This window comes from Oxyura jamaicensis, chromosome 5 (assembly GCF_011077185.1).
Source record: "Oxyura jamaicensis isolate SHBP4307 breed ruddy duck chromosome 5, BPBGC_Ojam_1.0, whole genome shotgun sequence".
Lineage (NCBI taxonomy): Eukaryota > Metazoa > Chordata > Aves > Anseriformes > Anatidae > Oxyura > Oxyura jamaicensis.
The window spans coordinates 51,706,853-51,734,312 of record NC_048897.1 but is presented as its reverse complement, the minus strand read 5'-3'; the positions used below and the strand labels follow the sequence as shown (position 1 = coordinate 51,734,312).

The following is a 27,460-nucleotide window of genomic DNA, read 5'->3' as shown; positions in this document are numbered from 1 at the left end:
GGGGATATGGGGACAGGGGGACGGGGATATGGGGACAGGGAGACAGGGGGACAAGGGGATATTGGGGACAGGGGATATGGGGACAAGGGGATATTGGGGACGGGGGATATGGGGACAGGAGCAAAGGGGGGATATGGGGACATGGGGACAGGGAGACATAGGGGATATAGGGATATGGGGATATGAGGTCAGGGGGACAGGGGGATATAGGGATATGAGGATGGGGATATGGGTACACGGGGACAGGGGGACACAGGAACAGGGGGAGAGGGGTATATGGGGACAGGGGGACACGGGAACAAAGGGACAGGGAGACACGGGGACGGGGGGACAGGTGGATACGGGGACAGGGGGACACGGAGGACAGAGGGACAGGGGGACGGGGATATGGGGACACGGGAGCAGGGGGACGTGGGGCCGGGCTCCATGCGGCACCGGCGGCTGAATGGAGCCGGGAAGCGCGGCTCAGCCCCTCCTGCTGGCACCGAGAGGCAGCTGCCGCGGGCATTATTTTATTTTATATTCATCTTTCATTTCAATTGTTTATGTTTTTTTAAATTATTTATTTGATAACATTATTCTTATTTATTTGTATTTGTATTGTATTTATTTTAATTTTAGTACTTTTATTTTATTTTACGTTATTTTACGTTATTTTACGTTATTTTCCATTTCTCAGTGCCGTTCGCATTTCCACGGTTATTTTTATTTAACCCTGGCCGCTTCCCCCCCCCCACCCCCCTCCCGGCCACCCCGCCCCGCCCCCCTCCCCCGACTGGGCGGGGCCACGGGGTGGGCGTGTCGCGTGGGCGTGGCCAACCGACAGGAGGCGTGGCCAGAGTGCGGGGGTGGGGCGAGCAGCGGGCTGGGCGTGGCTAAGCGCGGGGGGGGGCGTGGCCACCGGGAGGAGCATGAATGGGTGAGACCACGGCAGTGGGCGTGGTACCGGCGGTGGGCGTGGTCCCGACGGTGGGCGTGGCCCCGGCAGTGGGCGTGGTCCCGTTGGCGCGGCGGGCAGGCTGCGGGCGCGATGCGGCGGCGCGGCGGCGCGGAGGCTCCGGGGCAGGGCGACGGCGACAGCGGTGGCGGTGCCCAGGCGGCGGCGGCGGTGGGCGGGAGCTCGGCTCGGCCCCAGCCCTCCCGGTGAGTACCGGCCCCGGAGCCGTCCCCACGCCGTGTCCTGGGTGGCTGTGGGTACTCGGGGTGGCACCGGGGGGGGGGTGCAGCGGGGCTTCGAGGTGCCCTTCGCCGCCCCGGTGCCTCCGGCCGGTCCCTCCCGGTGAGGGTGCCGTGCACGGGGCGGTTCTGTGCTGCCCTTGCCCTTTGCTGCCCGCTGTGCTCCGGTGGCACTTGGCGGGGGGGGGGGCGCGAGCTCTGTCTTGGCTGCCGGTCACAACCCCTGCCCTACAAGCCCGCCGTGCCCGGGCCGGTTTCCCCATCGCAGGGCCCAGGGGGGTGCGATGCCAGCCAGCTGCACGTCTTGGCCTTTCCTCTCCCTTGGGTGCTCGTCCCGAGCTGCCGCGGCCGGTGCTGGCTGTGGGGGCACGGCCGTGCCCCGTGGCACCCGAGCAGGGCGAGGACACGGCCAGAGGTGCTCACAGCCATGCCGATCCCATCGCAGGGCATCGCTCAGGTGCCCTTTGCTCCGCTTCTCCGCAGCGCTGGGGGCTCCCCGAGCTCTTTCCCAACTCCCCTCCTCGGCTCCGGGGGATTGCGCAGGCTCCCTTGGCTCCGGGACACCTCGGTGAGCGGGTCTTGCCTGCGTGGGCTCGGGGCGTTGCCCCAGATCGGTGACTCCCGGTTGCCGGTTTTGCTTGCCGGGCACGTGCCCTGCCCTTCCTGCCCACTCGTGGCCCCGTGGGAGGCTGCGGAGGCCCCGGGTGGCGGCGGCCTCTCGAGGCGCTGAATCACGGCAGGGCTGCTCCGAGGGCTCGGCCCCATCCCCAAAAGTTGGGGGGGGCTCAGCCCTAAATCAGCCCCACGGGGGGCAACCGGCGGCTGCGGTGTGCCCCAAACCCTTGGGGTGGTTGGGGATGTGCTCACGGGGCTGTGTCGCCTTGCAGGGGCTGGCTGGGCTGGTGCCCCCGGCTGCGCACCCTGCTGCTGGAGCTGCTCCTTGTCTACGTCTCCGTGCCCTTCCTCATCCGCCTCTTCCCCGCCATCCTCACCAAATTCATCTTCCTCAACTTCCGTGAGTGCCCCGGCGGGGAGAGCACAAGCTTTTGGGGTGCCGCTTTTGGGGTAGGGGGGCGGGGGGGGGGGGGGGGGGGGGGGTGTCAACCCCGATGGCACGGGGCCGGCCCCCAGTGGCTTTCCCCGTGGCACGCCGTGTTTTGCAAGCCTCGGTGAGGCGCTGGCGCTGACCCTGTTTGCTGCCCGAAGTTGCGACACACGTGGGCACGCAAAACATCCGTGGGATGAAGCAGCCCCGTGGCAGGAGGTGGCCGAGGGCTGTCCTCGTGCGGTGGTGGTGACACGTCCTCGGGCTTTGGGGTGAATTATTGAATTAAAAGGAAAAATATACCAAGTGGCTGTGGGAGATGCACGGAAGAGGATGGGTTTGGGGGGTTCCTGGGTGCTGCCCGGCCGCCCCGCCGTGACGCCCCCGCTGTCTCCCCCAGTGGCCTTCCCCTTCTTCGCGGACCTGCGGCAGCCGGCGCTGCTGCTGAACAACACGGTCAGCCTGCACCTCGCCACCGAGCCCGGCATCTCCGTCGGCATCTGGTGAGCAGGGCTGGGCATCCTCCTCCTCCTCCTCCTCTTCCTCCTCCTTGTCCTCCTCCCGTGGAGGACCACGACCCCCCGTCCGTCCCCGCAGGCACACGGTGCCGGGCAGCAGAGGGGCCGAGGCGCGGGGCCAGGAGCAGAGCTGGTACGAGGAGGCGCTGGGCGACGCTCACCCCGTCATCATCTACCTGCACGGCAATGGGGGCACCAGGCGAGTACCCGAGGGCCGCGGGGACGCCCCGGGTGGGTGGCAGGTGCCCTGCCCGTTGAGGGTGCACAGGTTTGGGGACCTGTGTTTGAGCGCTGAACCCGACGAGACCTCGCACATGTCCTAGTGATGCTGTCCCAGGGGATGGGATTTGGGTGCTCTGAGGTCCCCTTTGCTTCCAGGGGACAGGATCTGGGTGCTCTGGGGACCCCTTTAGCACCCAGATGCCATCCCCTGGGAGCTCCAGGGTCCCCTTTAGCACCCAGATGCCATCCCCTGGGATTTTGGGGTCCCCTTTAGCTCCCATGGCTATGCAGCTATCCCTCGTGTGACCTGGCCCTGGTGGGGACGGTGTCCCCAAGCCAGCTGTGTCCTGGCCTTGCGGGGGAAGCCCGATATCCTGTACACGCACCGAGCTTTATCCTCACTTTCCCCGTCAGGGCTGCGAGCCACCGGGTCCAGTTCATGAAGGTAAGTGGGGACCGGGACCCGCTGGGCGTTCGGCTCGTGCGGGCTCCGGGGACACGAGGTGGGGACATAACGCTGTGCCACCCCTCCGCCAGCTGATGGGGGCTGCCGACTTCCACATCGTGGCTCTCGACTACCGAGGTACGGCCACCCCCCTGCCCCTCGCTGAGCGATGCCCCGGGGACTGTCCCCTCCGGGCGGTGACACCCGGCCGCGTCCCCCGCAGGTTACGGGGATTCCAGCGGGTACCCCACGGAGAGCGGCTTCACCACGGACGTCCTGGCGCTCTACGACTGGGTCAAAGCGCGGAGCGGGAACAGCAGCATCATCTTCTGGGGACACTCCTTGGGGACCGGGTAGGTGCGGGGCCGGGTGAGGAGCATGCCATGGGTGCCCCCCCCCCCTCACCACCACCTCCTTTCTTGCAGGATCGCGACGAACGCGGCCCGAAAACTGCAGGAGGAGCGAGGTAACCCCAAGGGCTGGGTTGGCTGCGTGCCGCTCGCCAAATCTTAGGGGTCCCCATCGCGGGCGGGGACAAGCCGCTGTCCCCATCCTCCTTGACCCCAACCCCCCCCCCCCCGGCAATGCCCCTCCGGCTGACTCCCACCCCGTGCTGCTCTCAGGGGTCCAGGTTGACGCCGTCGTGCTGGAGTCGCCCTACAACAGCATCCGCGAGGCGGCCGCCCACGTCCCCATCACCACGGTGAGCCCGGCAGCCCTGCGTGGTGGCTGTCCCCGCTGTGTCCCCCACCCCCAGTAGCGGCTCAGCAAACGTCCTGCTCTCTCCCCGGCAGATTTACCGGCAGTTCCCGGGTTTCGAGTACCTCATCTTGGACTCCATAGCCCTGGCCAACATGTTCTTCCGCAACGATGAGAAGTGAGTGCCCGGCGGGCTGGGGCGAGGGTGCTGGGACGGGCATCTCGTGCCACGCCACCCCTGCAGCGTGCGCTGCGTTTGCTCAGCTTACTCATGCTTCCAAGGTGCCTTTTATTTGTGTTACTATCGGGCTGCGTCACCAGCTGATGGCCTTTTATTTTTGGTCCTCTGTCGAGCGCGACGTGCTCGCATCCCACCCACGCGGCGTCACGCGCGCCGCGGCGTGGGGTCCTCCCCGCTTTGGGGGCACCTTTGCAAAAAGCTGCCTGGTTTGTGGGTGCTTTGGCAGTCAGAGCACCCCTGAACGGTGTTTGGGGCTATTAAGGTCTTGGGGGGAGCAGCTTGTGCATCGCCCTGCAGTGCTCAGCCGGCTGCCCTGGGCACCAAAGGGCTGGATTTGGGGTGAGGGTCATCGGAGGGGCTCGGTGGGGCAGGGGAGGCTCTGGGCTGACCCTGTGCCTGCCGCCCGCAGCGTGAAGGTGCTGGCCTGCCCGCTCCTCATCCTGCACGCGGAGGACGACGCCGTGCTGCCCGTGCACCTGGGACGCAAGGTGGGCACCGGGGGGCTGAGGGGGGTCCAGGGGCTGACGGGGAGGGTTTGGGATCCCGCTGGGGGTCACCGACTCGAGGAGGGGCCGTGCACGCCCCTCATTCTGCTCCCGCCCAGCTCTTCGAGACAGCACGCGGCGCCTACAAGGACAAGAGCAAGGTGAAGTTCATCTCCTTTCCCAAAGAGCTGGGCCTGGGCCATGACTACATCTCGTCCAACCCCGAGCTGCCCGCCCTGGTCAAGTGAGTGCTGCCCCGTGGAAACGTGGGGCACAGAACGAGCCTTACCTCTTCCTCCCGGGGTGCATCTTCCCCTGCAGCAACCACGCAGGTCCCTTCCCCGTGCTCCTGCCCGTCCCCATGGGGTTTGCTGGCATTAATTTTTTGAGCCCCAATTGCTCCTCACGGCCCCCCGAGCCCATCATCAGCCCGGGTGGCACAGGGATGGTGCGGAGACGCGGCTTTGCTCAAAGCACAGCCCAGACCCGCGCCCGGGGCTAAGAAACGATGCTCTCAAGCAGCACAGGAGGCTCAGTGACACAGCGCGAGGTTTTATTGCGTCTCGTTGCAGAGACTTCTTGAACATGAAGTGAGGCCAGCCGCTGCGTACAGCACCCGTGAGCACTCCCCCCACGCCGCGCACCAGGAACCCGTCACAGCACTGACCGTACTTCTGTACGTAATAAACTCTACTGAGAAACTTTCTAACGCTCCCGCTGACTTGAGGATGCTGCAGGTTGCTCGGGGGATGGAGGTATTGCTGCTGGGGATGGAGACGGGGCCCTGACATTGCTGCTGCAGGGACAGGACAGAGCAAGCGGGGACCGGGGCGCTGCACGGGGGCTGTAGGGGACGGTGAGGGTGCAGGGGGTGCATTGCAAACGCTCCTTGCCTCCTCGCCTCCCTGGAGCTGATGCCTTGCGACCAGCAAGAGCTGCACCCCAAAACCCAAACCCTGCTTTGGCATCGCGAGGGCCCAGCTGTGCCCCCCCAACCCCGTGCCACGCACAGCCCCCGCGCGCCCGCTTTCGGCTTTAGCTTTGCTGTAAGCAAGCCCAGTCCCTCGTCTCAGGTTGCAGTGAACACCCCTCCGGCTCTGCCTGGCACTTTTATTTTTAGTACCTACCGCAAGCAACAGCTCAGAACAGTTTGGCTTTTCCCTATAAAACTCCCCCCTGCAGCAGCAGCAGCGGGGCGGCTGCGTCACAGCGCAGGCTGCAGCATCCTCCGCTCCCCCTTGCCCCGCTACGCCCGCGCCGCCGTCCCGTTGGGGGTCCTGTCCTCGGCCACCTCCCGCGGCTCGTTGGGCGGGGGGATCTTCAGGTCGGACGGCTCCACGTGCCAGATGTCCCGGGCGTACTCCTTGATGGTGCGGTCGCTGGAGAACTTGCCCGCCGCCGCGATGTTCCTGATCACCATCTTGGTCCACGCCTTGGAGTTCTGCCAGGAGGCACGGGGGAGGGAGGTGGCACCCGCGGGGACCTGGCCTCCGAGCCCGTCCCCACCACCCAGCTGCGGGGGGGGCACCCCGTGCCAGACCCCTTCCCCGGGATGGGATGAGGTGTGCGGGGACGTCCCGCTAGGGACACGGGGCCAGCGACCGGGCCGAACCGTGCATAGGGTGGCACCGAGAAAATTGGGCAGCGAGAACTGGGCTGGTTCCCCGGCGGGCACTCACCAGGTACAGCTCGCTGACCTTCTCCTGGCACTTGACGTAAGCCTCGTAATCCGCAAAGACTTTGAACCTGCAGCAGCAAAGAGGAGATGGGGAGAAGAGGAACGCGCGGGTGGGAGCGAGTCTTGGTGGGCAGCTCCGGGTGCCGGGGCCGCAGCGAGGCGTCAAACAGCTGCTTCGGGTGAATTAAAGCCTCCCCAGTCCCCTTTGGATCAGAGCCCGCTAGGAAAGCCCTCGAGATACATCCGTCATCACCCAAACACAGCCTAGCCCCAACGTACCCGGGCTTTAAGGCAGCACACGTGAAGTGCCACCCACAGGGAGCCTTTTGGGCCAGGGGAACGTGAATTGCTCAACGCCAGGGCCAGGAACTGGGGCGTTACCGGGTGGGTGGCTGGGGCAGGGGCTGCTCCCCACGGGTACGAAGTGTTTGGTGGGGAGACCCAGCCCCAGGGACGGGTGGCATCGCGGCCGTGAGCCTCACCGGTCGTGGTGGAAGAGCATGTTGACCACGTCTTTGAAGAGGTCGGGCTCGTTTGAGGAGAAGAAGCCGCTCTTGATCTGATCGACAGCTTGCTTCAGCTCGGGGAGCCGGTCGTAGTACTGCAGGGCGTCGTACCTGGTGGGACCGGGCTGGGGTGAGCCGGGGCTGCTCGGGCTGCCCACAGCATCTCCCACCTCATCCCCAGTCCTCACCCTTCCCTGTCCAGCTCCGCGACGTCCTCCACCCTCATGCCGAAGATGAACAGGTTTTCCTCGCCAGCCTCCTCGGCCATTTCCACGTTGGCTCCATCCATGGTGCCGATGGTCAGCGCTCCGTTCAGCATGAATTTCATGTTCCCCGTGCCCGACGCCTCGGTGCCCGCCGTGGAGATCTGCTCCGACAGGTCGGTCGCAGGGATCACTGCCAACAAGAAGACACACCAAGATGCTTGCGGTGACCAACGCTGCGCTCGCATCATGCTGAAAGACGTTAGAGTTGCTTCCTCGTGGTGACGGAGCCGTGGGCTGGAGAGCAGCCGTAGGGCTGATGCCCCCTCCCCGCCTTGCACCCCGCAGGGACTACCTTTCTCTGCCAGGGAGACCCTGTAGTTCTCCAAGAAGATGACCTTCAGCTTGCTCCCCACAACGGGGTCGTTGTTCACCACCTGCGCCACGGCGTTAATGAGCTTGATGATCATTTTAGCCATGTGGTAGCCCGGGGCAGCCTAGGAGAAGAACCTGGGTGAGCCTGGAGCGTGGGACAGCCGAGGAGCTCCCAGCTCCCACGTGCCCAAGGAAGCGGGGACCCACTGAGGATGATGTCTGCACCCCAATCCCTTAGGGCATTTCCAAGGGCTTCCCCCAAACCCAAATTACCTTGCCTCCGATGATCACCGTCCTAGGAACAAACAGCTTCACGGGATCCCTCTTGATGCCTGGAGGACAGGGCAGGACCGGTGTCACCTCTGCGCTAGCTGCTCCCCCGGGGGCCAGGGATGCTCGCGCACCCCTGGGCACGCCGCCCGTCCCCGCCGGGCGCGCGGTGGCTTACGGTTGTACATGGTGATGATGTGCAGGCAGTTCATCAGCTGCCGCTTGTACTCGTGGATCCTCTTCACGTGCACGTCGAACATGGACGAAGGGTTGATCTTCACCTTGTACTCCTTCTCCAGGTACAGTGCGAACTTCACCTTGTTCTCCTGGCCGAGGGGCAGGGAGGGTGTCAGCCCCGGCCCCCCCCCTGCATCCGCACCCCCTGTGCCCGTGCCCCTCACCTGCTTCACTTTGGCAACCTCGCGGATGAAGAGGTCGTCGTCCACAAACTCGTGCAGCTTCGCCAGCTGGCTCAGGTCCCGCACGTAGTCCTCCCCGATTTTCTGCAGGAGGGAGCACAGGCGAAGAACTCGGGCGAGATGCCGACAGAGCGCGAGCACCCAGACGGATGGGGCTGGGGCTGGGAGCAGCACCCCTGGGTGCGGCGTGGGGCACGGGGAGCCCCCTCGGTCACCTCCGCGATGAGCTCCGCCAGCCCCGGGTTGCAGAGCAGGAGCCAGCGCCGCGGGGTGATGCCGTTGGTCTTGTTCTGGAACTTCTCCGGCTCCAGCTCCGCAAAGTCCTTGAAGCTGCAAGGGAACGGCTTCAGGCTCACCCCCCCCAGCCCCACCACAGTGTTGGCGAGCTCAGGATCCCCAGCGCCTCCCTCCCTGCCCTTACACTTCGGTCCTGACTATCTCGGAGTGGATCTTGGCCACGCCGTTGACGGCGTGGGAGCCGACGATGCAGAGATGAGCCATGTTGATCCTCTTGGTGCCTCCCTCCTCGATCAGGGACATCCGCCGCAGCCGGTCCACGTCGGCGGGGAAGAGGGAGGCGATGTGCTGCGGGTGGAGGCAGGGGGGTGAGCAGTGCCCTGGGAACATCCCACCCCATGGGCCACGCGGTGTCCCCATGCATTCAGTGCCACCAGGGTGGTGGCTTTTACTCCAGGGTGATGGTGAACCACCCCATCGGGTGCCCTTCTGCCTCCTGTGAATGTCTCTAGACATGCAGACCCCTCTGGCCCCACAGAGAGGGGCTGGGGGGCACCTGTGGGGCTGTTCCAGCTCAGCTGCAGCTCAACACAGGAGGCCAAGCCACCAGCTCCGCCGTACCCCACCACTCATCCTTCCCCGGGACAGATTTAGTGTTTAAGGAACAAAGAACTGCCAACAGGAAAGGCCCTGGGGCACTGGGTGAGGCCTTTAAAGCAGCCACTGAATGCAGGATGGCGAGAGAGTCACGGGGTGGTTGGGGCTGGAGCACCTCTGGGTGCTCAGGTGCCCCCCCCAGCCCCAGCAGGGTGCCCAGCCCCAAGGCCAGGCGGCTGCTGGAGATGGCCCCGAGGAGTCCCCAGCCCCTCTGGGCCACCCGAGGCTGGCAGGAGGGGCTTGGCCTCACCTCACCGGGTTCCTGTGCCAAAAATGAGTGCCAGAGCCGCCCAGCCCCGACCCAAGCACGGGGCGCACCGCGTGCCACCCAGCCCCGGGGCGCACTCACGTCCAGGTGCCTCTGGTTGATCTCGTAGATGATCTGCAGGTGTCTCGGGAGCAGCTTCTCCACCAGGTCCACCGGCCAACGCTCCAGGGCCTCGGGGAGCACCGTGTGGTTCGTGTAGGCGAACGTCCGCTTGGTGATGTCCCAGGCCTGCGGGCGGCAGCGCGGCGTGGGCAAGCCCTGCGCACCCACTCGTGGGTCCTCCCCCCCCGTGGCTCCTCCACATCCCACGGCCCCCAGCACTGTGGGGGTGGGCAGTGGTGCCAGGCTCATCCCTCTCCAGCCAGAGGAGCTGGGGACGGGGAAGATGGGAAGGGGAAGAGTTCAACGCAACGGGTGAGCCCCAGCCCCGGTGCTCCAGGTGCCACAGAACTGGTTCCACTGGGCGGGCGGGCTGAAGGGGGGTGCCTGTAGGTGCTGGCACCCGGCTTGCTCCCAAGCCACCGGCAGCGCAGAGCTGCCAGCCCCGGCGCCTGCCTGAGCTCCCGTGAGGTGTGGGAACCACTTGCCAGAATCCTCCCACTCCTGCGTGCCGGTTAATTAATGGTGCTAATTAGGGAATGGTCCCGGTGCATAGGGAAGGGGGTGTGCTTTGCCACCCGGTGCAGGGAAAGCCGTGCTGCTGCTCCCAACCTTGCTCCAGGGCAGCTTCTCGATGTCCACGAAAATCCTCATCAGCTCGGGGATGGCCATGGCGGGGTGCGTGTCGTTCAGCTGGATGGCGACCTGCAGGGGGAGGGTGGCACCTGGGGGACGTCGGGTGGCACACGGGCACCCCGTGGAGCCCACAAAACCTGCCCAGAGCTGGGCACAGAGCAGGGAGATGGCAAATTGAGCTGGGAGGCACGTATCGGAGCAACCCCGGCCCGTACCTGGTCGGGGAAGGAGTCAAACACGGTTCGGACGCTGTCTGTGCTCCCGAATTTGGAGGCTTTGAAGCGGCGTATGATGTCCTGGAGGGTGGCGGCCACGACGAAGTACTCCTGCTTCAGCCGCAGCTCCTTGCCCTCGAAGAACTGCCAGCGAGAGGAGCAGGGTGCTGCCGGGGCGGGCGGGATCGCGCTGTGCCCTCGAGCACACTGCTGTGCACGGCTGCCGCCGCTCCCAGGGAAGGGCTCGGGTCACATCGCATTGTGTCACATCGCATCGTGTCACATCGCATCACATCATGCCAGCCCCCAGGCAGTGGCCGTATGGGAAGAACACCCCTAGCAAGGGGGTTAGGGTGGCAAGAGCGGCTCGAGGCATCGCCTCCAGTCACGAGCCAAGGCCCCTCCGCAGCACGACGCGAGCTCTCCAGCCGTCCTTAAAACACCCCCCCCCCCTTCCTGACTTACGTTGTCGTTGGGGTAGAGGACGCGGGAGATGTTCTCGGCCAGGTTTCTGTCCAGCACCGCCTGGATGTAGTCCCCGACGTTGACTGCGGGGGAGCAGAGGGACAGGCTGGGGGTGACCCCGCTGCGCCCCGTCCCGCTCGGCCCCCGCCGGCCCCCACTTACAGTCCCGCAGGTTGAAGTCGTTGGGCGCCCGAGCTGACCACAGCCGCATGGTGTTGACGGTGTTGTTCATGTAGCCGGGCACCGGGGTGTCGTAGGGCAGTGCCAGCACCACCTAGGGCATCGGCAAGGCTGCACAGACCACGGCCGGTGTCCCCATGCCCCGACCGAGCCCCCCCATCCCAAACAGGCCCCGGGGAGGGATCTTGGGGTTGCCCCCACCCTTACAGCCCTCGTGGGGCTGCGTGCACGGTCCCACCCCGGGGACACCCCAGCTCCCCTGGCTGCGGTTTGCCAGAAGCCCCCCGGAGACGAAGAGCTGCTTGTGAGGGCCAGGAGAAGCCCGATTTCATCTGTCGGGTCAGGCCGTGCACTGCACCGAGCCCTGCCGGAGGTGCTTTAGGGCACGGTTTTGGGGGACAGCCCCCCCGACCATGGGACAAGCCACCCGGCGGTCACCCATACCTGGGTGTCGACCCACTTGGTGCCGCTGCCGGAGTGCTCCACGCGGCCGTAGAAGTGCACGGGCAGCATGTACTCGGGCCGGGCCTTCTCCCAGGGGTTGCCGTGCCGCAGCCAGTCGTCGGCCTCCTCCACCTGCCCGAGGGAGCGGCGGCGGTGACGGGGCCGCCAGAACCGGGGACGAGCCCTGACGGGGCCACCCGAAACAGGGACGAGCCCATAGGGGCCGCGGCCGGCTCCGTGCGGCCTAGAGCACCGATTCCTCTGGGCCTTGTAATCGGGAGGGCCCTGTAATCGGAGGCTAAGCCTCTGCTGGGTTTAACGAAGCGGGTTTGTCCCTGTCCAGATTAGCCGTCACCTCTGACACTGCCAACGGAGGGCTGCGGGAGACGGGCGTTGTGTAAGGGCCGCAGGGGACGAGCTGTGCTGGGATGGCAGCCCGAGACATCGCCCTGCTCGTCATGTCTGCCGGCCTGCCGGGGGGGAGGATGGCCTCCCCGTCTCCATCAAACCACCCCTTCCCTGCTGGAGGAGACAGCCCCGGGAGGAGGGATTTCGGTGCGGAAGGGCAGCAAGTCACCGACGACTTGCAGCTTCCTGCTAATTAACAGCGTGCTGCAAGGCGGCTCCGCTGCCCTCCGCACCGGGCAGCCCACGGGGCCGGGAGCTACGTGCTCGTACCGGCTTAGGAAGTGCCACTTGCTCATGACAACAGGGAATCAAGGAATACAGGATGGTTTGGGACCCCTCCCAGGCTGCCCCCATCCGAGGAGAGCTTTAAACACGACAGCACCAGCTCTGGCTCCAGCAGCCTTGGTTTAGGGGGCAGGCAGGGCTCAGGGCTTCGGCTGTGCCGTGGGGAGGCGAGGGCCGCGTGCCCCCCGTGGTACCTGCCAGCCGTCCCGGATCTTCTGGTTGAAGATGCCGTACTCGTAGCGGATGCCGTAGCCGTAGGCTGCCAGCCCCAGCGTCGCCATCGAGTCGAGGAAGCAGGCTGCCGACGACAGGGAGAGCATGGGGCAAGGAGAACCCCAGGTCCTCCTCCCAGGGGAGCTCAGGACGGCTGCGAGCAGCTCCTGCCTGGAGCAGGGAACCCCCAGGACACGGGTGCCACCCCGCAGCCGATGCCGGCTGTACCCCACCACCCAGGGGACAAGATTTTTGGGGGGTTTCCTCACCTGCAAGCCGGCCGAGGCCGCCGTTGCCGAGACCGGCGTCCTCCTCGATCTCCTCCAGCTCTTCTATGTCCAGCCCCAGCTAGAGACAAGGGGAGGCGAGGGGCTGGGGGCTGTCCGAGCACCCACCCTGCACCCCTGGGTGCTGCCCAGTGCAGGGCAGGGACCCTCCCTGGTGTTCAGGCCACTCCACCAGCCTCTACAAGGGACACCCGTGTCCTTTCCCTCACGTGGACAAGCCCCGGGGTGGGAGGCCCCCAGGCCCCCCAGCTCTGGGGCGGGCACCCAGGCTGCCCCCCCGGCTCACGCTCCTGCAGCAGAGACGTGCAGAGCCGCGGCCGCAGCACCTGCACAAGCAAATGCCAAGCTTCCAGCCCATCGAGGAAGAGATTTTGCCTATGCAAAACTCCTCGGGCAGCTCAGCAGGAAATGAAGCAGGCACGGCCGGGGCTGAGCCACCCCTTCCCACGTCGCCAAACAGAACGGGTCTGCCAGCTTCTCCCAGACCAGTTGCTTAAAAGCAAACCCAGCAGCACCAGCCCCTCGCTGGTGTTTCTCAGCACCGAAAGCCCTGAACACCTACAGAAATGTTTTAAGTGATTCACATTATGCCAAACATTTGATTTGAGAAAAGTTTAGCGTTTGGGTTTGTAGCGCAGCTATACAACTGCTACGTAACGTCCCAATCTCTTCCTTTACAAACCTGCCCCTGGCCGGGCTGTTGCTCTCGCCGCAAGGTTAACAGGTTAAAAAATAAAAAATAAAAAGCCCTAAAAATAAGCTGCTCTCCCTTTGAACGTATTTGCTTGAATGCTGTTCCTGCTGTTGTGCAACCGCTCCAGCCATGCACGATGGTGTTTGTCAGGCGGGGCACAAGCACAGGGCAGGGTGGAAAAAAACCTTCACCAGCCCGAGCGCCAGGCAGTGACGAGCGGCACCGGCGTGCCAGTGCCACCGGTTGAGGGAGGACAAGGTTTGATGCCCTCTGCCACAGGTTACAGCGAGCAACAGCCTCGTGCGTGCCACCTCGGAGGTGGCTGATAGCAGGACTCCCTGTCCCGCTGGCACTTGGCCCCCGAGGGTGCCCGTGCCCCTTTGCTGCTGCTGCTGGATGCGGCCCGAGGTTTTCCCAGGGTATTCCCTGGCTTCTGCTCCCGGGCAGGGTTTACCTGCGGAGGCATCATCAGTGGGGCTGCAGGGTCTTCACCCCAAGCCAAAACACGTGGCCGGGCCGCCCGGCGCTCACCTGGTAGACGGCCTCGTCGCAGGCGTTCTGCAGCCCCAGGTTGATCATGGTGTTCTGCAGCGTGCGCCCCATGTAGAACTCCAGGGAGAGGTAGTAAATCCTCTGCGAGAGGAAACGGCCCAGGGTCAGCGCTGGCAGGGCCGCAGGCGGCTCGGCCAACCCCCCCGCGGCTCCCACCCGGTGTTATCTGACTCGGAAGAGGAAAAAAAAAACAACTCGCAGCGTGGCTTGCAAGGGGAATTTTAGGGCTGTGGCTCCCCCGCAGGGCCTGTCCTCCCGTTTTCCCTCAGAAACCACCTCCCACGTCCCTGCAGCTGGCAGAGGGAGCCCAGCAGTGCCCCCCAGCCCCATCCCTGCCCTCCCTCCCCACGCTGGCCCGGCCCCGCTGTTGTTTTGCAGGCCGGGAGGAGGACAGCGCCGTTTTGTTTGCCCGAGAGCGGCGACAGCTCCGGGATGGTCACCTCGAGGGCACTGCGGTACAAAGTTAAACTTTAAAGAGGAGCCGTTTCCTAACGTCACCCCGAGCTGCAAAAGCAAGCCAGAAAACCAGAACTGCTGCCGGGGGGGCACCCGGCCTCCTCGGGCCCTGCCGCCCCAGGGGGGTTTGGGGACGTGGCCGCTAACGCGGAGACTTGTGTAAGCTGCCCCAAGCCGAGCCCTGGTGTCAGCACCGGCGGGTTTTAGGGCAGGATTGGGGCTGGAGGAAGCCGCTGACTCCGCAGGTTTCCCTGGGACCTCCTCGGGCGCTGGCTGGGCTGGTGCCGGCGGTGCCGGGGGCGGCCGATCCCTGGAGTGGGATTTATCACCCCACGAGGAGGGGGTGCCAGCTCCCACCTGCCGGTGCAGTGCCAGCAAGGGGGGCACGGGAATAAATCGGAGCCGACAGGGCCAGGCAGGTGTCAGGAAGGGATTAGGGCTTAATCCCTCGGCAGGCAGAGCCCCGTGCTCGGTGCACACCGGCGGCACAGCAACTCCCGCACCCGCCGCATCGCCCGGGCTCGGCCCCGCCACGGCGCCCGTGCCAGCCGAGGTCTGCCCGTGGCGTGTTTCGGGTTCTTTTCTCTCTGCGGCTAATTCACCCTAGAAGGCTTCGCTGCGCTCTTGGCAGGCGGCCCCCACGCCCGCGCTGCGGGACGGCAGGCGCCGTTCCCATGCTGCGCCCCGCGCCGCGGCCCAGCCGTGCTGTTTGTTTGACAAAGCAAAGGGACGGCGGCGCTGCTCGGGAAGCTGTGCGGGGCCAGGGGGGGGCGAGGGGTGCCAAAGGGTGCTGAGGGGTGCCAGGGGGTGCCTAGGGGTGCCAAGGGGTGCGAGGGGTGCCAGAGAGCTAAAGGGTGCCGAGGGGTGCCAAGGAGTGCTAAGGGGTGCCAGGGGGTGCCGAGGGGGCCCGAGGGGTGCCGGGGGGTGCCAAGGGGTGCTGAAGGGTGTGAGGGGTGTCAGGGGGTGCCGAGGGGTGCCAAGGGGTGCGAAGAGGTACCAATAGGTGCTGAAGGGTGCCCAAGGGTGCCAAGGGGTGCTGACAGGTGCCAAGGGGTGTCAGAGGGTGCCGAAGGGTGCTGAGGGGGGGCAGGGGTGCTGGGGGTGCCAAGGGGTGCCAAGAGGTGCCGAGGAGTGCTGAAGGGTGCTGAGGGGTAACAAGGAGTGCTGAGGGGTACCAGAGAGTGCCGAGGGGTGGCAGAGTGCTAAAAGGTGCCAAGGGGTGCTGAAGGGTGCCAGAATGCTGAGGGGTACCAAGGGGTGCCGAGGAGTGCCAAAGGGTCCCGAGGGGTACCAGGGGGTGCCGAGGGGTGCCGAGGGTCTCCAGCCCTCCAAACCCGGAGCTGCCCACTCCCGGGGGTCTCCCGAAGTTCCTCCGGGGGCCGGGTGCCCCCCCCACCCACCTTAGGGTCCCGCTCGTAGTAGTGCTGCTGGGTGCGGATCCAGCGCCCCACCAGGTGGTCGCGCACCGTGTGCGCCAGGGCGAAGAAGTAGTCGCGGGGGGGTGGCGACGTTGCGGTCCTTGACCAGGGTGAAGTGGAGGTGCCGGTTGAAGCCCCTCTTCAGCTCGGCCACGTTCTCGGCGCCCACGATGCCGCGGATGCTGATCTGCTTCCGCCGCTCCTGGTCCGACAGCGGCCGCGACATCGCTGCGGGGACACCGCGGGGACACCGCGGGGGGACACACAGGGGGGACACAGGGGGGGGACACAGGAGGACACTACGGGGACACACAGGGACACACACACACACACACAGGGACGGGGCTGGCAGCGGGCACCCACCGCGCTCCGCCGGCACCGCCCCGGGGCCGCCCACGCGTGGGGCGGGCGCCGCGGCCACGGGGCCCCGTGGGAGGGGCGGGAGGGGTGAGGTGGGGGGGGGGGGCACCCGCGCGGCCGGGGGGGGGACCCGGGGGGTGGGGGAACAGGGGAGGGGTAGCACCGCCTCCGGTCCCAAAGGGGAAGTGCCGAGCTGCCAGCACGGTCTGGGCGCTGCCGGAGCCCCCTGCACGGAGACCCCTTCCCCTGAATCCCCCTTCCCCTGAATCCCCCTTCCCCTGAATCCCCCTTCCCCTGCTCCCCTTCCCCTGCACGCTTTCCCCTTTCCCTTCCCTTCTCCCTTTTCCCTTCTCCCCTATCCCTGCTCCCCTTCCTCTGCACCCCCTTCCCCTGCAGCCCTTCCCCTGCTCCCCCTGTCCTTTCTCCCCTTCCCCTGCACCCTTTCCCCTTCTCCCCTTCTCCTGCTCCCCTTCCTTTCTCCCCTTCCTCTTCTCCCCCTTCTTCTTCTCCCCCTTCACCTGCTCCCCCTTTCCCTTCTCCCCTTCCCCTGCTCCCTTTTCCTTTCTCCCCATTCCCCTGCACCCCTTTCCCATCTCCCCTTCCCCTGCTCCCCTTTCCCTTCTCCCCCTTCCCCTGCACCCCTTTTTCTCCCCTTCCCTTCATCCCTTCCCCTGCACGCCCTTCCCCTTCCCCCTTCCCCTTTTCCCCTCTCCCCTCCCCTCTCCCCCAGGCCCCCCCTGCTCAGCTCCGGGCCCCCCCTCAGCACCTCCCGGGCCGGGTCCCGTCTCCGCGTCCCGCTGCCGGGCTCTGCCCCAGCGGCTCCTGCCCGCGCTTCTTCCGGAGGGCCGGAGCCCTGCTATCAGCGAGCAACGCAACTCCTCTTCCTCTTCCTCCAGCCAGCTCCGTGCAGCCTTTCCGGGTGCTTTCCCTGCCCGGGCACGGCAGAAGGGAGAGAAAAACCAAACCCGCTGCTGGCTGGGAACACGGGCGGCGTGGCAAAGAGGGAAGGCGACCGATCCTCCTGATTTTTTACGGGATAAATTAAAGGATTTGGGGGTGGAAGCTTGGGTTTGCTGAATTTGGGTGCCTGGAAAAGGCCTGCGGTGCCGTGCAGCTGGAGCTGGTCCCGCAGGCGGCTCTGCCCTCGCCCGTGGGTGCTGCCCCCGGCCCCCGAGGGGCTCCCCCACCCCACATTACGGGCTGGGCTACGTGCTGCACCGGGGACGCAGGTTCCTGCATCTGCGGTGTCCTGGGCACGCTGCCCGTCTGGAAGGGATGAGCATCGTCCTGAGGCAGTAATGCAAGGCAGCAGCGATTCCTTAGCCCTGGACTCCAGCCCACGATGAGCTCAGAGGCCGTAAGAGTGAAAACCTCCATGCGGCCCTCTCACAAACTCAGAGCAGACACAGATACCCCGGCAGCAAGCCCCTCTCAGGCTGCTGAGACGGGTTCTTGACTTCAGAAACAGCCCCAGCACCGCCATCCCTTAGCGTTTTTATCCCGTAAGAGCCCCTCAAGGGATTTTAATGTTGCCAGCACCACAACAGGGCGCTGGGCTCCCACTTGAATGTCCTGAAATCACTTTATTTCTACGTTATTTCTCTCTTCTCCACCCGTCCTCGCCAAAATCTGGCATCCGGGCAGGGTCTGGCTGCAGGGACCACCCCGAGCAGCCGCCCGCACCCAGCCCCGGTAATGCCCCGTCCCGGTGGGTGCCAGCCCTTCTTCACCGGGGTGGTGCCGGCATTTCCTAAATAACTCACACGTGGGTGTGCCTGGAGAGGGAAAGGCTTGGGGAAGGACGTTTGGGGACGGCTGGCCCTTCGGATCCCCTTGGATTTGGCACGGTGTCGTTGAGGGCTGGGGGCCGCAGGGGCGCGTGGTGCCGCCGCGGTGACCCGTGGTGGGGGGCGAGATGGGCGCAGGGGGGCTGCGGCGGCGCAGGGATGCTCCGGGAAGCTCTGCCCTTCTCTCATAAAAGTCCTTTATTAGAACAGCAAACATGACACTTCTCGGGAGTACAGCAGCTGGAGGCAGCTATCATCGCGGTACAGTGGGGACGACGTCTTACAACCACGAGGAGTCTAAGAAGCACCGTGAACATCCTAAAGAATGGGGGGGGGGGGGGGGGGAACGGGGGGGGGGGAACGGCTGAGAAATGGGCCCCGTGACCCGGCCACGGGGGCTCGTCAGGAATTAACCAAAGAGCTGCTCGGCGTTGGCCCGCAACACGGCTCTCCTGCAGCTGAGAAACCCGTCGGTGGGAATGAACGAGATAGCACCCCTTCAATAAATTAGGTCAGTTGAATCCTAGAGCAACGAGGGAACGAACGGGGACCGTCCCGGAGGGGAATGACCTATGTACAGTCCTTCTGCTGGACCGCTCCTCCCGCAGCCCCGCGGCGACGAACCGCGGCGTGCCACGGCTCGGCAAACGCCGGGCAGCGCAACCGGCACCTCCTCCAGCCCCGCGGGCCGCGCTGGGGAGAGACGGCGAAAGGACGGAAAAGCAAAGCGTGGGGACAAGCGCATGCAGTCGCCCTCGGCGCGGGGGCACGTGCTGGCACCGGGCTGGTGGCTGCTCGCTCCGCTCCTGCGCCCGAATTTGCCATCGAGGGGCACGGAGGTGGCTAAGAGAAGAGGGAAAGGCGGTGGGCAGCGGGCACGGGGAGGCACGGCAGCGGGCACGGGTCCCTGAGTGCGTGGCAGGGCTGCGGGCAGCTCTCTTCGTCCTCCCCATCCCCGGGCTCCCCATCAGATCCTCGCTGCAGAACGGAATCTCCGGTGAAGGGAAGGACACCGTCGGGTTAGTTAAGGCTAGGTTTTTATCCGGCGACTGTAAAAAAATAAACGCTCATCTCCGAGGAGCCGCGCGGCGTATGGCTGTGGCGTGTTGGCTGGCGCCGGTCCGCGGGGAACCTGGGGGGGGCGGGGAGGGCACTCGGTGGGTGATGGGACACGTCTTGTGAACCCACCTTAGTTAACGACCCATGTTAATGACCCACGCCAGGCCCCGTCACCACCCCAAGTCCTGGGGGTCCCGCGGGGGGAGCTGCACGAAGACAGGCCGAGGCAGATGGGTGCTGCTGGGGCTGGCGCCTGGGGCTTCCCAGGCCCGACCTGGACGCGTGGCTGAGGTGCTCTGAAAGAAAGGCCACGGGGAAAGAAAGATCCTGCAAAGCCATGGGACCGGCAGGGGCGAAAGCCTTCCCGGGGGGGGGTTCCCTCTCCCCGCAGCCCTCCTGGGTCTGTGCCGCCGGCCCCTTCCCGCAGCCCAGCCCCGCGGCTCGGCCCTCTGAAACCAGACGGGTCTGCCCCCCGCACCCTAACCGAAATGAGGAAAACCGAACCTAAAAGCGGACACGGAGCAACACCTCAGGCTACCTAGGTATACTTGATCAGCCAAAAAGAGCTAAAGAGCGAAGCGCACACACACAGGACAGCGCAGGCGGGTGGAGAACAAAGACTGCCGAAAGCCAGTTTCTTCTTGCCCCCCCTTTTTTTTTTTTTTTTTCCGCCTCCCTCCCCTCCCCGTCGCCGGTCCCCGGCCGAGCGGAGGCCTCTGGTGCCGCAGAAGGGAGCGGGCTGGCTCCTCTCGCCCCGAGCAGAGGCAGCCGGCCCCGGGGAGCTTCCTCACTGCATGGCCGAGCGCGAGGCGTAGAACTCGGGGACGGGCAGCCCGGTGTGCAGCGTCACCTGCAACGAGACATCAGGCCTCAGTTGTGTCCCCACCAGGCTTGGGGACACAGCTTGGGGTGTGACAGCCCGCGCGTCATCCCCTCGGGGGGGCGCCGGGACCCCTGGGAGAGGTGGGATGTGGTGCGAGATGTCGTGGGGAGCCCACCTCGCCGGGGGTCCCTGCTGCAGGGGGGGTCGGGGGGGTGGGAGTGGGACCCCAGGACGTGGTGGTGGCTCCATTTTGCTGCTTCCCCACTGGTTTGTGGGGCTGGGGCCCTCACGCAGCTCCAGCTTGAAGTAGGGCTGCAGGTACCTGAGGTACCGAGCACCGAATGCTCCCAGCTGGCTGCCAGAGGTGGGACGTGGGCGCAGCTGGGTCCTCCTGCGGGTGGAATGGGTACGGAGCGGGCTGAAGGACAGAGAAGCTGCTGAGGGCTGAAGGAGGCTTACGAGAAGCCTCAGAGAAAGGGACATGGCCAAATGCTGGCTGGAGGAAGGAGCTCGCCTTGCAGTGCTGGGGCAGGGCCGTGCCGTGGGGTGGAGGATGCTCAGGTGCAAAATGGGAGCCGGGCACTCGGTCCTGGCAACGGGGAGCAATCCGGCACGGACTTCAGCACACTGAGATAAGGGGAAAACCAAAGAAATACTGGAGATTGATGGTCCCGGGTTGCAGGAGATCCCTGGTGAGCAGGAAGGGACTGACCGGGCCAGGGGCCGGATCCTGCACACCCAGGCACCAAGCAGCTGTGCAGGGCTCATTCACTTCCCTCCCCAGATGCTTTCATCTGGGAGGAAAGCACAATTCCTTCTTTTCTCGAGCAGCAGCACTTCCCCCTTCAGATTTGTAAGAAACTCCGTCTAAAATACGATTATTTCCATCCTGATGAGGGTAATTTTAATCCCTCGTGCCTTTGAAGGAGGATAACAAACGGCTTGGGTTTATGAGCAGCCTTTTATCAGCATCCCATGGGACTCCCCTGTTGTCTGGGGATTTGAAGCCCTGCCTGGCACACTGAGCTGCCAGAAAGCAGAGGGGCTCTACGAGGCGCTCGTCTCTCAGCGGTACAGAGGACCGCAGTAGGAATCAAACCCATCACGGAGCAGGACATTTCTACCCGAGCAAATAATAGGAAACCTCTAAAAGCAGTGCAGGAAGGAGTGCTGGAAGAGCGAGCAGTGAGAGGAGACGTGCCACAGCCAGGCTGAGTGAGCGTGGGGGACTCGCTGGGGCGGCTGCTGGCAGGGACGAGAGCGGTGAGAAGGGGAAATGAAAGATGGAAATACCGCACGGGCCCGGGGAGCCACCGCTTGATGACGTTCAGCATAGCAGAGAGCTTGGGAGAGAGGGAGAGAAGAGGGGTTTGAACCTCCCAGGAGGAAAAGAGGCTTTAAAAGGCGCCCTTCTCCCTGCCAGTGCTCCTGCCTGGGTCCTTGGAGAGATGCAGGAGCTGGCGAGGCTCCTGCAGGGAGCGATCACAAAATGGAGCTGCCAAACCCCATCGAGCAGGGGGGGCTGGAAAGCCCTGGTGCTCCCTCAGCTCTGACGGAGAAACCCGGGGCATGGAGCCGGAGGCAGCGGCTCCGGAGGGCACGGTCACGGCACGTTACCTGCACGTTCCTGTTGAGGCTGACCGCGGGGAAGAAGAGGCCCTCCAGGTTCTCGAAGGCGACAGGCCCTTGCTGGTCTTCGTTGATGGAGAACGTCAAGGTCCTCCTGGTCAAATCCAGCAGCACGCCCACCGTGGCGCCTTTCGTTATGCCACCCTCGGTTCTGTGGGAGCAGAGAGACAATGACAGCGATGGTGGCTTCACCTCCCTCATGCTCCTGGCCCAGGGTTTGGGTTGCGGCCCCCACCAGGTCACCTCCCCAGGGCTGTGAGGCTGTGATCCCGAGAGGAAATAGCTCAGCCCCTGCCCTCTGGCATCCCCCAAAGCATCCCCCTGACCCTGCAGCCCCACAAAGGGCTTCACACCTCGGCCAGGAGCCATGCCGTGACCCGTGCCCATCAGAGCCACCTGCAGCACCGCCTGCCACCGTGGCCCCAGGAGAACCCCACAGGGGGGAAAGCTGCCGGGCCTGGGGGGCAGAACTGCGAGTCCTGCTTCAAACCCCGGAGAATTGCCCTCAAGCCTTCAAGAAGGCGATGCCAGGCTCTGCCCGAGCGACCACAAGCTCTACAGCCCCCAGCTCCAGCAGCCCACACCGTAGCCGTGGCACAGGGATGAAAGCAGACAGGATTTTCTCGCTGCAGGAGTTACAAGGCTTTGGATGTTAACAGAAGGGCTGTGGATGTTAACAAGGGGTGCAGTGCGTGCTCGGGGGAAGAGCCAGCATGCAACCAGGCCAAACTAAGGAAGAAACAGCCACAGACAGCAATGAACCACAGCGGCAGGGGCTGTCCTTTGCTTCGGGCAAGGGCGCACGGTCCCACAAAGGCGATGAGGAGCAAATCCCCCCTTCCTGGTGTCACCGGTCCCTCGTTTCAGGGGCAGACGGGGCCGCAGAGGCCGTACCTGTTGGTGTGCGAGTTGTTGTGCATGAACCAGCTCCGGTTGTTGTCCACGTACATGGCCCAGGCCTTGTCGTCCTTGCCCAGCATGGCGTCCTTGAGGACGTCGATGCGCGCCACGCCGAAGGCCGGGTCGGGGTGGTTGTCGTAGCGATCGATCGACAGCTCCCAGTAGTGGAGCCCCTTGGAGAAGCCCGTTTTCCCCAGCACGACCCTGTCGTCGTAGCTGTTGCAGGTGACGGTCAGGTTGTCGTTGGAAAAGATGATGTCGGCGTGAGCGGAGGAAGGATCGAAAGAAAACCAAGCTACTGGAAGAAATAAAAACCAGAGGGTTAGGGGGACGGGAACGCCGCCCAGCCACGTGGAGCGGACGGGACGAGAAGCAGCGCATGCTCCATGCAGGGCGACACCGAGCTCCGGGGCACGGCCGCAGGGCTCCTGGCTTTAGGGCTGGGGCTCCGAGCTGAGCTTTGGATCTGCTGCTCCCCTGCCTGTCTCCTTGGCAGCTCGGGAGCCCGCAGGATCGTCTCTGCCTGGCCCTAGCAGCTGGAGACGGGCGATCCCGGGAGGTTTCTGGCTGGCCCAGGTGTTCATACTTACTCTGAGGGCTAAAGGCCGCTCGTGCGAGCAGCGGTGTGCAGGGTCAGGCTCGGTGTGGGAGGGCTAAGCTGGAGATCAGCAGATAGCTGCCTGCGTGTGTCTGGGGGCTGGCAGCTCTGGGAACCGAAAGCACATAGAAAGGTCGGCATCTACACCGCTGCACACCGAGGAACAGCCCGGCTGGCCACACGTAAGACAAGAGAAAGCCCACGGACAACGCCTGAGGACCTCCACGAGTCAGAACGGGTTAAAGGCACGGGACTCGGTCTTGGACAGGTACGGGGGTCACGTTCTCGACAAGACAGGCACGGGGTTGCACAAGCCACCGTCCCGGTTTCACCCGGTGGCTTTTTCTCCAGCGGTCACGGGAAACGTGAACTGACACATCCACAAAACACTCTCACGCCTGCAGAAGTAAACACGCCTTTTAAGAATGAAACACTCGGGTGAGATTGATTCAGCGGTTTATTGGAACGGTTCAACGGGACGGCTCACATGCACGCGGGCTTGCGCAACTCGACAGAAGCGATTTCCGTACCTGCCACCATTTTTTTAATGTCAACTGTGGTCATCCCCGAGGAGAGGCGTGCAGGGAAAGAAAACAGCACGTAAAGTTGGCATTCAGTCAAAAAGAGAGGCATCAGAAATCATTTCTGCCCGTCTGCTTCTCCGGCGAGCGCACGGAGCTTCCAGGGCTCTGCACACACTGACAGGGGGGGAGATGAAGCGAGGATGGAGCGGTGCTGCCGGCGGGCATGGTGCCCTTCAGGGGACGCCTTCTCCCCCGAAGGAGGAAGGATTGGGCCAAATTTTGGGGGCTGCCGAGCGCCACTCCTGGGGAAGGCACTCGGAATCGGACATCTCCCACCGGCGCCCCGGTTAGCGCGGATGGGGACACGCTGCTTTGAGCAGAAGGACCAGTTCTTAACCACGGGGCTTCTCTTTAAAAGCACGGTGGGGAGAAAGTGAAATGCCTTCGCAGCACCCGGCAATGACCGTTCTTTCAGATTTGCCTACCGCCAGGACATCTGCAAGGAGGGCGTGCACAAGAAACGCTGCTCGCTCGCCAAAGAAAAAGGTAAAGATAATAAAAAATAAATAAAAATATGGATGAGCAACATGGAGTAGGTGCCAGTTAACTGTAACAAATATACTTGCCTAATTGGGAGTAAGGCGTTCCTTGTGTCTCAAAATTGCATCCTACAAAGAGATACTACATTTCACACATCACAGCTACGAAACAACACCCGGTCTCCTGAAAAACACTCGTGAGCATTGAACCCGAGCAGCCGGCCAGCCACAGGAGGCCTGATTCATCAAAAGCACGGGGAGGGGTCACCGACATGACCTGTGAGGTTGGGTGCTCTTGGCTTGGGGTCCCTGGGGCAGCTCTTGACCTCAGCCCCCTGCTACCACCCCGTTTGGCCCGGCCCCGCCACCCGTGCTGAGGTACGAGCTCCGCGGACAAACAGTGCTCACGGCCGCCGCGGGACATCTCGGCACGCTGGACACAAAGTGAGAAAGGCCCGTGACAAAACAGAGCTCAAGCCATCAGCGCACAGCAGGACGATGAGGAGAAACATAAAAAGCACAAAGAAAATAAAGCCGCAGGGCGCCCGGTTATGTTGGCAACGGTCATGCTGCAGCATTCCTCATTCCAGGTGATGAGATGGAAACGACACGATCGGGGGCCCCTATTCTTCCTGGGCTTACACCAGAGGAAGCCGTGCATTATTCCACCGGAGCCCACGGAGTGGTGTAAATCCGGAGCGGTGGAAGAATCGGGGCCCAGGATCTTTAACAACGGAGGATGTGCAAAGAGAGGTTAGAAAACAGCTCTGAGATGCACCGCGCCTGCCGCTCCTTCATCAGCTGCTGATACCGGGCTCGGTGTGCCCGCACGGCCCACGGACACCGGGTGCGAGGACCGAGCAAAGCACCCGTGGGTGCTGCCAGCCGGGCGAGGGACCGCCGGCGTGGTTACCTCCGCAGGAAAGGAGCCTCGGGTACGGTCACGTCTGGTTTTGCAGCTCCGAGCGGAGCTGTCGCAGCCCCCATCTCGTTAGGAGCCGGACTGTGAAGGGTCCGTGAGCGGGTCTTACCCGACCTTGCTTTGCCTGGGGAGGGGAAGCAAACCAGGGAAATGTCCCCGGGGGGGGGCTCTGTTCCCCTGACTGTGTCTCGGCAGAAGATCTCGAGAGGAGGAACGTGCTCTGTGCCGCACAGCCTGGCCCTGCCACGAGCAGCACCCACATTTGGGGTGGCCGTGCTGCTCCAGCACCCCACGTTCGGACCCGGTGATGCTGTAGGCACAGCCGGGCACACCCCGAGAACCGCGCCACCGAAATCCCCTCCGCCTCGGGGGCAGCCCGCTGACAACCAGGACGGGCCCCCCCTGCCATCCATCCGCGTGTCATGGGAAAAACGAACAGAACAGAGCGAAACAGACAGCTTGGAGATGGCCAGAAGCACAGACCAAGAGGAAATGCCAGAGGCACTCGGCTCACCGGCTGAATTCAGGGACTGTAAAGAAGAATGCAAGCTCAGCTGGTGGGCCGAAGATCTTAGCTCAAAGTAGGATCTCCCCGGAAAGCTGGGTTGTAGATTAAGGGTGGAGGAGAAAGGACTCATTCTACGAAGCTGCAATCTTTCCAAAGGCACTGGAAAAGGGAGGGTCTGTTCTTCTGGCTGCGTTTCTAAACGTAAGATCAATGCAAACCAGAGATCAGAAGCGGGCTCTGCCCGACCACGCCGCGCCACCGGCCGCCGGCAGCACGCCCGGACCCGCGTCCGTGCGGGCACGGGGTGTGCAGCAGGGCCACGTGGTGCTGTGCAGCCCAGCGGCACCCTTCGGGGGAGCTTCGCCTCGGGGATTATCGGCAACAAATGTAGGGTTGCCTTCCAAAATGCTCCCATGTCATCAAGACACTCACTCAACAGGTTTTTCTTTTAAAGGAGTCCTGCACCTCGTCACAATAACGCACCTAAAAAACTGCCCACGTTACCACGCACACTTCCCGTTATTTTTGTTTAATAAATCTCGTACCTTTTCGTGCGCACTGACTGCTGGCACAGAGCTAGCTGTGTCCCTTCTCTAGCACGCTGGGAAGGCTGCCAAGGCACTAAGCTCTAACGCCCTACGCACCACCAAGCACCCACCTTACTCAAAGGCTGTTCGGGATGTTGGGCTCTTGGTGTCTCTTTGTACCTGTCAAAACACATCTGAGCCTTACAAGGAGAATTCAACTCATGCGATTCACAGCAAAACGTCACACGCGAGGGAACCCCTCACGCCATCAGATCCCACTCCCTGGGCCACCTCCTGCAATTTCTCCCCTCGTCTCGCCAAGGGGCGTGGAGATCCTGAAACCTCCACGCATTCACACCCCCGACTCTGTGTCCCCAGCCTTCCCGTCTCTTTCTGTGCCCAACGATAAAGCTGGAAATCACGTTAAAACAGAGAAAGGAAGCATTTCTTTGCGCCGTGGCTTGTAATTTCTGGAGCTTGCTGCTGCGGGAGCAAAGAGCATCGGTGGGTTCGGAAGTGGGGTAGGTGCATCGCTGCAAAACCTTCCTTTTTTTTGTTTGTTCCGAAAGAAATGGAGCTCCAGGTTAGGTCGGGATGGCTCTGATGGCTCCTGACTGCCCCACACCAGCATCCTACGTTCCTACGGCTCCTCGCGGTGTGCTTCCCCTTGTGCTGCCCAGCCCCTTTCCAAAGGACGCTGCCTCAAAACGTGCGGCTGCTGCTGCAGGTCGCTCCGTGTGAGCTGCGTGAGGTACGGGAGGAGGTAAGCTGGTGAGGGAACCGGTACGTTGTGCCCCAGCAGAGGGGTTTTTACAGCCTGAGGAAGCTGCGTGGCTCGAAGGAAAGCTCCTGCTGCTTGCCTAGGCTGGGGAAGGGGTCTCAAACCATGCTTCGCCACGTCCCCAGCACAGCCGGGTGGCAGAAGCAGCTGGGGGCTGCTGCTCGGGGTGTCGGCTTGCCTTAAACTCCGCAGCCTTACCTAAAAATGGGAACTCGGAGCAGCAGGGAGAGGCAGGCAGGCACGCTGCTCTCCCCCCGGGGCTGGCTCGAGTGTGAAGGAAGGCAGGGCGACTCCAGTTAACTTCCACAGGCTTTGGGCAGGACCTCGTCTGCTTGAACCAGAAGCCATCCTTTAACAACACCCTCCAAGGAGAATGTCTCGTGACCCCTCACAACAGGACGGCTGCGTTCAGGGATGTTCTTTTCATCCTGAGCCCATCTCTTCTCCCTCCCCCCCCCGCTCTCCTCCAGGAACACTTCACAGCAAGCTGCGGAGCGTGAGCCTGAAAGCCATTTCGGGGAAAACAGCACTTCAAGACCTGATGCTGCTGTCCAGACAGAAATAAAAGCCTAACGGGGGCCGTGGCGTGCACGGCGGCTCCATTCACCAAGATCTGGGAGCTGCACACGGATGGCATTTATTTCCCTTGGAGCCCAAAAAGCTCCGACGGCCTCTGAGAGCAGAAAATGCTCCCGGCCCCTTTGATT

At 63.8% G+C, this 27,460-nt stretch overlaps 3 protein-coding genes and 1 long non-coding RNA gene across 9 annotated transcripts in view; 1 reads left to right on the top strand and 3 right to left on the bottom strand.

The window, feature by feature from the left end:
* Nucleotides 1-1,030: 1,030 nt before the first annotated feature.
* Nucleotides 1,031-5,540, top strand: ABHD12B (abhydrolase domain containing 12B). The gene is made up of 13 exons (XM_035327600.1): nucleotides 1,031-1,143; nucleotides 2,064-2,191; nucleotides 2,622-2,724; nucleotides 2,819-2,938; nucleotides 3,376-3,406; nucleotides 3,499-3,544; nucleotides 3,630-3,759; nucleotides 3,832-3,872; nucleotides 4,030-4,109; nucleotides 4,201-4,283; nucleotides 4,756-4,834; nucleotides 4,951-5,075; nucleotides 5,404-5,540. The coding sequence occupies exons 1-13, from the start codon at nucleotides 1,031-1,033 to the stop codon at nucleotides 5,423-5,425; spliced, it is 1,101 nt and encodes a 366-aa protein (XP_035183491.1). The 3' UTR covers nucleotides 5,426-5,540.
* A 537-nt stretch (nucleotides 5,541-6,077) lies between these two features.
* PYGL (glycogen phosphorylase L) lies at nucleotides 6,078-16,022 on the bottom strand. The gene is given in 21 exon segments (XM_035328992.1): nucleotides 6,078-6,272; nucleotides 6,511-6,577; nucleotides 6,992-7,126; nucleotides 7,204-7,411; nucleotides 7,574-7,715; nucleotides 7,867-7,925; nucleotides 8,042-8,189; nucleotides 8,265-8,366; nucleotides 8,498-8,612; nucleotides 8,704-8,867; nucleotides 9,526-9,672; nucleotides 10,156-10,248; nucleotides 10,395-10,538; nucleotides 10,860-10,942; nucleotides 11,022-11,133; nucleotides 11,484-11,615; nucleotides 12,371-12,474; nucleotides 12,659-12,737; nucleotides 13,902-14,003; nucleotides 15,779-15,877; nucleotides 15,879-16,022. Coding segments are annotated over 21 exon segments (2,574 nt in total).
* Nucleotides 16,023-18,123: 2,101 nt separating this feature from the next.
* Nucleotides 18,124-19,133, bottom strand: LOC118168527. Its single transcript, XR_004751624.1, has 2 exons — nucleotides 18,649-19,133; nucleotides 18,124-18,616 (listed from the first exon to the last, which is right to left on the bottom strand). It is a non-coding gene; the product is annotated as an uncharacterized LOC118168527 (long non-coding RNA).
* A 515-nt stretch (nucleotides 19,134-19,648) lies between these two features.
* The window catches only part of TRIM9 (tripartite motif containing 9), a 36,998-nt gene continuing 29,186 nt past the window's right edge, over nucleotides 19,649-27,460 (bottom strand). For 2 of the 6 annotated variants that reach the window (XM_035328994.1, XM_035328996.1), the window contains exons 8-13: nucleotides 25,452-25,640; nucleotides 24,103-24,144; nucleotides 23,483-23,506; nucleotides 22,349-22,652; nucleotides 21,443-21,605; nucleotides 19,649-19,852 (exon numbers count right to left, since the gene is read on the bottom strand). In XM_035328994.1, coding sequence (XP_035184885.1) covers nucleotides 19,790-19,852; nucleotides 21,443-21,605; nucleotides 22,349-22,652; nucleotides 23,483-23,506; nucleotides 24,103-24,144; nucleotides 25,452-25,640 — 785 coding nt within the window. In that variant the 3' untranslated portion in view covers nucleotides 19,649-19,789. The remainder of the gene's footprint in view (nucleotides 19,853-21,442; nucleotides 21,606-22,348; nucleotides 22,653-23,482; nucleotides 23,507-24,102; nucleotides 24,145-25,451; nucleotides 25,641-27,460) is intronic. The other 4 variants (XM_035328995.1, XM_035328997.1, XM_035328998.1 and 1 more) reach the window with 4 other exon arrangements.

Bases quoted from the DNA above. Each gene is read 5' to 3' on its own strand.
- ABHD12B (XM_035327600.1), top strand. From the start codon at position 1,031: ATGCGGCGGCGCGGCGGCGCGGAGGCTCCGGGGCAGGGCGACGGCGAC. The intron at 2,939-3,375 runs GCGAGTACCCGA...TTTCCCCGTCAG, and splicing joins CACGGCAATGGGGGCACCAG to GGCTGCGAGCCACCGGGTCC. The intron at 3,407-3,498 runs GTAAGTGGGGAC...CCCCTCCGCCAG, and splicing joins ACCGGGTCCAGTTCATGAAG to CTGATGGGGGCTGCCGACTT.